Source organism: Sander lucioperca, chromosome 22 (genome assembly GCF_008315115.2).
Source record: "Sander lucioperca isolate FBNREF2018 chromosome 22, SLUC_FBN_1.2, whole genome shotgun sequence".
In the NCBI taxonomy this organism is placed as follows: domain Eukaryota; kingdom Metazoa; phylum Chordata; class Actinopteri; order Perciformes; family Percidae; genus Sander; species Sander lucioperca.
Genome location: NC_050194.1, coordinates 5,476,752 through 5,485,441, shown reverse-complemented (window position 1 = coordinate 5,485,441; position 8,690 = coordinate 5,476,752). Strand labels below are relative to the sequence as shown.

At 42.2% G+C, this 8,690-nt stretch overlaps 1 protein-coding gene across 2 annotated transcripts; it reads left to right on the top strand.

Annotated features, from left to right (window-relative positions):
- Nucleotides 1–5,276: 5,276 nt before the first annotated feature.
- On the top strand, nt 5,277–7,982 carry ch25h (cholesterol 25-hydroxylase). Of its 2 annotated transcripts, XM_031310614.2 has the most exons (4): nt 5,277–5,966; nt 6,246–6,642; nt 6,697–6,929; nt 7,521–7,982. In XM_031310614.2, the coding sequence occupies exons 1-2, from the start codon at nt 5,523–5,525 to the stop codon at nt 6,576–6,578; spliced, it is 777 nt and encodes a 258-aa protein (XP_031166474.1). In that variant the 5' UTR covers nt 5,277–5,522; the 3' UTR covers nt 6,579–6,642; nt 6,697–6,929; nt 7,521–7,982. The 2 variants fall into 2 exon arrangements, with proteins under 2 accessions (XP_031166474.1, XP_031166473.1); XM_031310613.2 differs by having other exon boundaries at nt 6,246–6,929.
- Nucleotides 7,983–8,690: the final 708 nt, after the last annotated feature.

Here is an 8,690-nt window from a genome sequence, read left to right as displayed (position 1 = left end):
TACACGCTAAAAGTTCTGATTATTTACATGGAGTCTGGTGGGTTTGGTGATGAGATTAATTATTAATTGTCCCATGATCACAATTTGTTGTCGCTTTATTGATGCTTTTTTTTACGTTTTTGAAACTTTTCAATGGTTTCGAAGATTTTGTCTCTTTTATTTCAATGTTTTTGACAGTTTTTTTGGACATTTTTCTCTGTATCTCCTCCAGCTGTGATCAGTAATGGATCTGATTGGACCTGCAGCTGATGACTCAACACTCAGTGATTTAAACTCTCTCTCACCTGAGCAGTTTGATTTCACCTTCATCATCATCACCTGCCTCAACACGCGCTGGACGTCACGCTCTGTCTGTGTGAGTGTGTGTGTGTGTGTGTGTGTGTGTGTGTGTGTGTGTGTGTCTGTGTGTGTGTGTGTGTGTGTGTGTGTGTGTGTGTGTGTATCTGTGTGTGTGGTTCAGGTTGAAGTAACGTTTATAAAACCGTCCAAGAAAAGAGTCATACAGGAAACAAAGCCGCTGAGTCATAAAGTGAAATATTACAAATATTTATATTACATCAGGCTCTTATACATTTTAATTTTAGGACACGATTTAAGGATCAAGAAGAAACAAGACAAAAATCTAGAATTACAGCACACCTTCAAAAAACAACATTTAGTTTTACAGTTTTTGTCCATTGCACTAAAAACAAATGCTTAGACCAAAGCCTCAATACCTAATCTTCTTGTACCATTCCTTAAACACAGTGTAACTATACCTTAAACACAGTGTAACCATACCTTAAACACAGTGTAACCATACCTTAAACACAGTGTAACTATACCTTAAACACAGTGTAACCGTACCTTAAACACAGTGTAACTATACCTTAAACACAGTGTAACCGTACCTTAAACACAGTGTAACCGTACCTTAAACACAGTGTAACTATACCTTAAACACAGTGTAACCGTACCTTAAACACAGTGTAACTATACCTTAAACACAGTGTAACCGTACCTTAAACACAGTGTAACCGTACCTTAAACACAGTGTAACCGTACCTTAAACACAGTGTAACTATACCTTAAACACAGTGTAACCGTACCTTAAACACAGTGTAACTATACCTTAAACACAGTGTAACCAGACCTTAAACACAGTGTAACTGTACCTTAAACACAGTGTAACCAGACCTTAAACACAGTGTAACCAGACCTTAAACACAGTGTAACTATACCTTAAACACAGTGTAACTATACCTTAAACACAGTGTAACCAGACCTTAAACACAGTGTAACCATACCTTAAACACAGTGTGACCATTCCTTAAACACAGTGTAACCGTACCTTAAACACAGTGTAACTATACCTTAAACACAGTTTAACCAGACCTTAAACACAGTGTAACCATACCTTAAACACAGTGTAACCGTACCTTAAACACAGTGTAACCAGACCTTAAACACAGTGTAACCAGACCTTAAACACAGTGTAACTATACCTTAAACACAGTGTAACTATACCTTAAACACAGTGTAACCAGACCTTAAACACAGTGTAACCATACCTTAAACACAGTGTGACCATTCCTTAAACACAGTGTAACCGTACCTTAAACACAGTGTAACTATACCTTAAACACAGTTTAACCAGACCTTAAACACAGTGTAACCATTCCTTAAACACAGTGTAACCATAGCTTTAACACATTGTCAAATTTGCACTTTGTTTGCAACAAACTTCTACTACGGTACGATACAATAACTGAAAAGAAGTCACGCAGAGTTGAATAACAATTAGTATTGTACAAAAGATAAAAGATAACAGCCAAAGAAACATGTTTGATGATATCCTGGGATCAAGATCTTAATCTGACACATGATATAAGAGCCTGTTGTAATATTACTGTTAATATTTCACTTTGTGACTCAGCGGCTTTGTTAGCTGTATGACGGGTTTATAAACTTTACTTCAACCTGAACCACACACACACACACACACACACACACACACACACACACACAAAACAAGTCTGTTTTTTTCTCCCAATAGCAATTCATTCAGTAATATTTTTTTTTTACTTTTGTTTTGTTGCTAAATTTGATGATTTGTGATTCTATTTTTCTTTATTTCTGTAGGAATGTTTGTTTTTTTGTAAAAACTCTTGTTTGATTACTGCAGAAATTCTACTTTTGAGTTTTACAGAAGACTGAGTCTGAGAATATGACATTAAAATAGAAACATAAAGACTGCAGTGTTTTCTATAAAGCCATCAGTGTGTTGCTGGTGATATGAAAGAGGAATTCAGATGGTGCTTGTGTGTATGATTTTGTTGCAAGAATTTCATTTTTAGAAAGGAGGGTTAAGTTGTGATTGCAGTGTTTGATTTTGTCATAGATGTGAGTTATAATCTTCTAGTGCTGAGTCTGAGTTTTGATGTAATGAGCCAAATTCTGCAAAAAGTGTGTAAGCAATAGGCAAAAACTGTATTATATATTTATTTATCAGCTGAAAATAAAACACAGTTTGAGTTGAAGTTCAAAGACAGATTGTGCTTTTCAACTGGCTGGATAGTTATATCTGAGTAAAATCGTTGTGTAAATGATTGTTTAATAATGTGTGACGACATGCAGTACTTTCTCTCCGACGGGCATTCCCCTTCTTATCAGCCTCGCTGGAAGAGTCTGTTTTAGAAGTGACTCACTTCCTGTCTCAGCATTCCTTCTGATCTCTGTGTGTGTGTGTGTGTGTGTGTGTGTGTGTGTGTGTGAGTGTATGTGAGTGTGTGTGAGTGTGTGTGTGTGTGTGTGTGTGTGTGTGTGTGTGTGAGTGTGTGTGTGTGTGTGTGTGTGTGTGAGTGTGTGTGTGTGTGTGTGTGTGTGTGTGAGTGTGTGTGTGTGTGTGTGTGTGAGTGTGTGTGAGTGTGTGTGAGTAATAGTTCTTCCAGAGAATAATCCGTCATTTCTGTCCCAACATGTCTTATCAGAAATGTAATAGCCTGTTTGCACATGGGGAGCGACTGCTGTGCCTTGTAAATCATTGTTAATGAGCGACAAGCGGCCGTGAAACTGTTGCAAGGCAAGGCAGCTTTCTTAGTACAGCACATTTCAGCAACAGGACAGTTCAAAATCCTTTACAGAAAACATTAAAAACAGATAAAATACGAGGAGTTTGTTCCAGATATGTGAACTAGAGGGTGACACAGGAATCAATTGTCGCTCCCATCCCATCCCGAGCCCCCAAAAATCAGACTCTGTTGTCCCCCTGTAGCATGTAACATGTATTACCTGCAGGTCTAGGTAACATGCATGCAGGTCTAGGTAACATGCATGCAGGTCTAGGTAACATGCATGCAGGTCTAGGTAACATGCATTACCTACAGGTCTAGGTAACATACATTACCTACAGGTCTAGGTAACATGCATTACCTACAGGTCTAGGTAACATGCATTACCTACAGGTCTAGGTAACATGCATTACCTACAGGTCTAGGTAACATGCATTACCTACAGGTCTAGGTAACATGCATTACCTACAGGTCTAGGTAACATGTATTACCTACAGGTCTAGGTAACATGTATTACCTGCAGGCCTAGGTAACATGCATTACCTACAGGTCTAGGTAACATGTATTACCTGCAGGCCTAGGCAGGGGCGGACTGGGACCAAAGTTCAGCCCTGGCACTGTAGTCACACCAGCCCACATTACCACGCCCATGCAGCCCCCCCACGGACACGTGCATTCTCTAATTACATTTGTGTACAGATGGTGAAATAATATAAGCAGTACCTTATGTAACAGATTTTTAAGACTATGTTTTTTTTGGGCATTTTCAGCCTTTATTTGGATAGGACAGCTGAAGACATGAAAGGGGAGAGAGAGAGGGGGGAATGACATGCAGCAAAGGGCCGCAGGTCAGAGTTGAACCCGGGCCCGCTGCGTCGAGGAGTAAACCTCTATATATGGGCGCCCGCTCTACCAGCTGAGCTATCTGGGCACCCGTAACAGATTTTTAAAGTCCAGTTGTTTAAAATAGCATGAACAGGGCTTTATGGTAACTTTTTCCCCCCCAAGGAGCACGTTTTGCTCCCAAGTTGAAAGATGTAGGATTGACTTCCAGAGGCTACTGCTTTGACTGCTAAATTGTACAATAACACAATCATGTTATGGATACAAAACGTTAGGAAGTGTAATATTTTCTATATTCTATTGATCAAAAATGATCAGTGATGTTGAGACTACAGTGTAACGGACCACCACAGTTCATACATACATGTGAACCGCGGATTAATTGCAGAGTTTAACCTTCATAGTGTAAACTAAACACTACGTGAATGGGGCACAGTAGAAAGACGGAGCAGAGCGACGCTGCTTGTTCAGGGTTGTCATGTGTCCTCCTATAGGCCTACACTTCACATCAGGTGTTATAACCAGCTGTACCAAAACAGTGAACTGGACTACTATTTAACGCGACGAGACGTTTTTAACCGGTAATGAAACTCCAGAGGAGCTCTGCGCCCGTCAGCAGCAGCTTCTCACTGTACAGCCGGTCCCCCAGAGCAGCATGATCACCGGGAGGGTCCGGTACAGCCTGAACCCTGCAAACAGAGATCTCGTTTGAAGGTGACGTACTTGAATTTGACTGAACGTCCCAATTTGAGTAACTTCTGATTGGGTCGGTCGGCCCATCTCGGGACCAGGCCGGCTGTTGCCGACTGGCCAAATGCTCTTATTATTATTATTATTATTATTATTATTATTATTATTATTATAACCATAATGAAATCATGCAAGCGATAAAAACCCGTCCTCTGCGCTGTTGGCCTGTAAAGACAATTCATTTGTATATAAAAAAAAAGAAATCTGACCGGCCCACATTAAAGAAAATGGTCCGGCCCCTCTGGCAATTGCCAGAGTTGCCAGATGGCCAATCTGCCCCTGGGCCTAGGTAACATGTATCACACACACACACACACACACACACACACACACACACACACACACACACACACACACACACACACACACACACAAATATAAGTTAGAAGTGATGCAGAAGGATTTAAAGACTAAATCCTAAACTGACTGAGATATTAATTTGGTGTAAAACTTGTTTGTAAATGCTCCATAATGGGAGGAGGTTTATCCTTAGTTAACACGTGTTGGTGTCGGAGTTTCCATTTCTCCCTCTGACTCCGGGGAAAGTTTCCTCAGGAAGAGTCCTAATATGGGCGCGATGGGTGGGACACAGCAGCTATAAAAGCAGCTGTGCAGCAGCTCAGCCTCAGTATTCTCTAAAGTCTGACACTCTAACAAAGATCTCCGCAAGATCTCTGGTCAGGATGCTGCTGCAGCGTCTGTGGACATTCCTGCTGGGACCATAAAAGACTTCAACAAGTGGATTTACACACTAATGAAGTGCATTTACAAACAAAAAAAAGTAGATTTAGAGACTGAAAAGTGGATTTTTAGACAAAAAAGGGGATTTAAAGACTGAAAAGTTCATTTCGAGACTAAAGAAGCAGAGAGACTTAGAGGATGCTGCTGCAGCCTGTGTGGAGCTTCCTGTTGGGATACTCGTCCATCCTGACGTCCCCCGTGTTCCCCATTATCTTCTCGCTTGGCGTGTACCTGTCCCTCTGCGCGCCCTACCTGCTGCTGGACGTCCTGTCCGTGCGCTGCGCCTGGCTGCGTCGCTACAAGCTGCAGCCTCACACTGCTGCCGACTGGGCATCACTGCAGCGCTGTGTCGCTCTGACGCTCTACAACCACCTGATCTACATCTTCCCGCTCACGCTGCTGCACTGGTACGTGGCGCCGGCCCGGCTGGGGCCCGCGGCCCCGGTGGCAGTGGCCACGGCGCCGGCGGTGTCCGGTGTGCTGGTGCAGCTGCTCGCCTGTCTGCTGCTGTTCGACTTCCAGAGCTTCGTCTGGCATCTGCTGCACCACCGCGTGCCCTGGCTATACAGACAATTCCACAAGGTGAGACTGCCTGTCTGTCTGTCTGCCTGTGTGTCTGTCTGTGTGTGTGTGTGTGTGTGTGTGTGTGTGTGTGTGTGTCTGTCTGTCTGTCTCTCACTCTCTCTCTGTCTGTCTGTCTGTGTGTCTGTCTGTGTCTGTCTGTCTCTCTGTCTCTCTGTCTGTCTGTCTGCTCTACCGATCATAAATCTCCTGTATTTTCTGCCCTGCATCATATATATATATATATAATGTGTGTATTCGCTGTCAGACATCATTACATGTCTCCTTGTGTCCCTGCAGGTGCACCATACCTTCCCGTCCCCGTCGGCCCTGACCACTGAGCACTCCTCTGCCTGGGAGACTCTGTCTCTGGGCTTCTTCGCCGCGGTGACGCCGCTGGTCCTGGGCGTGCACCCTCTCTCTGAGCTCTGCTTCTATGTGGTCAACATGTACCTGTCGGTGGAGGACCACTGCGGCTACGAGCTGCCCTGGGCCACGCACCGCCTGGTCCCGCTCGGCCTGTACGGCGGCGCCAAACACCACGACCTCCACCACCTCAAGTCCACGGTCAACTTCGCTCCGTACTTCACCCACTGGGACCGGCTGGCCGGGACCCTCTGCACACAGGACTGAACAACGCACGCTGTTTATCTCAAGGTCCTCTGCAGGGTTAAAGACTAAAACGGGCATTTAGACTCAGAGAAAGTGGATTTGGATTCAGAGAAAGTGGATTTAGTGGCTCGCCGGGACACAAAGGGTTCAGACTTTTCTTAGTTTTTTCACAGATTCTGAATGTTCTTTTTTCCAATTAATGTGAACTGAAAAAAACGTTTGTGAAGTGATGGAGAAGTTAAAAAGAAACTGGATTTAGAGTCTAGAGAAGTTTTTGAACTAAGACGGAGAGATCTGATGAGTTTTAAACTTTTTTTTGTTCTTTTGTGTTTTTCAAAAGTTTGTGAACAGACGAAAAAGAAAGTTTGTGAAGTGATGGAGAAGGTAAAGAGGAAGTGGATTTAGAGCAGGGGTGTCAAACTCAACTTCACTAAGGGCCACACTGGAAAAAGAGAATCACACCAAGGGCCAGACATGTAGAGATTATTGACATGCTTTTATTTCATCGAAAAAGTCAAATATCTTTGACTCAATGATCGCATGTCTCATATAGTCTCTCACTGACAGTCTGGTCCACATAAAGCCTGAAAAAATCAGCAACAAAGTTCCAAAACCATCCTAGAATTTAGCAAATCATGCAAAACAATAATTATATTTTCTAAGTAGGCTACCACACAGCTGACTCACAGCGAGCTCTTTCACAGCCTGAATATGTAAACTCTTCTGGGGGAATTTCTGAGTCTCAAAGTCGGCAAATTTGCCAAATTCTGCTTTGAGTGTCAGGTAATTGCAAGTTGAAAAACGGTTTCCCATGTTTTTGGTTTGGCGCACAACTGGGTGGGCCAAAATATATTGTGAACTTAAATTGACATGCGGGCCGGATCAGAATTTGCGAGGGGCCGGATTTGGCCCGCGGGCCTTGAGTTTGACACATGTAATTTAGAGTCGAGAGAAGTGTGTGAGGTGATGGAGAAGGTAAAGAGGAAGTGGATTTAGAGTCTAGAGAAGTGTGTGAAGTGATGGAGAAGGATTGAATAACTAATAAGTGGATTTATAGACTAAAAACTTGTTTCTGAAGTGATAAAGAAGTTTATAAAAGAAGAACAAAGTTTCTAAACTGGTCTAAAACTGCTGGACAGAAATCTATAAAATCAGCTTTTACATTAAAAGTGAAGTACATGTTTATTTAATATGTCTGTATTTATAAGTGTTGATGTATTTATATGTATCAGAACCACATGTTCATATTGAACGTAAAGGTTGGTTTATAGAAAATAAGCTACAGGTGTGTAACGATGGAAAGATGAACGTGTGAATGTTTGAATATTCATCTGTTGAAGTTGTTTGAAATGTGACTGAAAAGTGAAAACAGAGTTTTGGAGAAAAGTTTCTCTTCTGAAGTGAAAATAAACTTTATGAACTAAAGTGAAAACATGTTTTTTTGCAGATGTTTTCAGTCGGATTTGAAAACCTGACACACACACACACACACACACACACACACACACACACACACACACACACACACACACACACACACACACAGAGACACACACAGTGACACATACACAGACAGACACACACATACACACACACAGACACACACAGTCACACACACAGTGACACACACACACACACACACACACACACACACACACACACACACACACACACTCCTGTCTGATCACTCAACTGTTCTCCATCATTCATGCATGTTTTTTCACACCCTTATCCCATTATCTGTGTCATGCCCCATTACTTACATAGTTGCACATCTTCACCTGCCCTGCTATCATATCTGTTCACTCTCTTTTGCACTAGTTATCTGCCCTGGCATGCTCAACTGTTATTCCTCCCATCAATGTCGTCATACAATTTTTGCACATCTACTGACCTACATCACTATCAAGACCACAATTTGCAACTGTTTTTTTGACTCTTTACTACATTTCAGCATTTATATAGACTGTCTGTTCATGTATATTGTGTTATTACTACATCACTTTCAGATATCCATCAACTTACTTACACCTCACTTTGCACCGGCTTTGTAATGCCTACTTAATCTGTACTTTATGTAGCCTATTGTATTCTGTATTCTTGTATTGTATTGGATGTGAAACTGTATGTTGT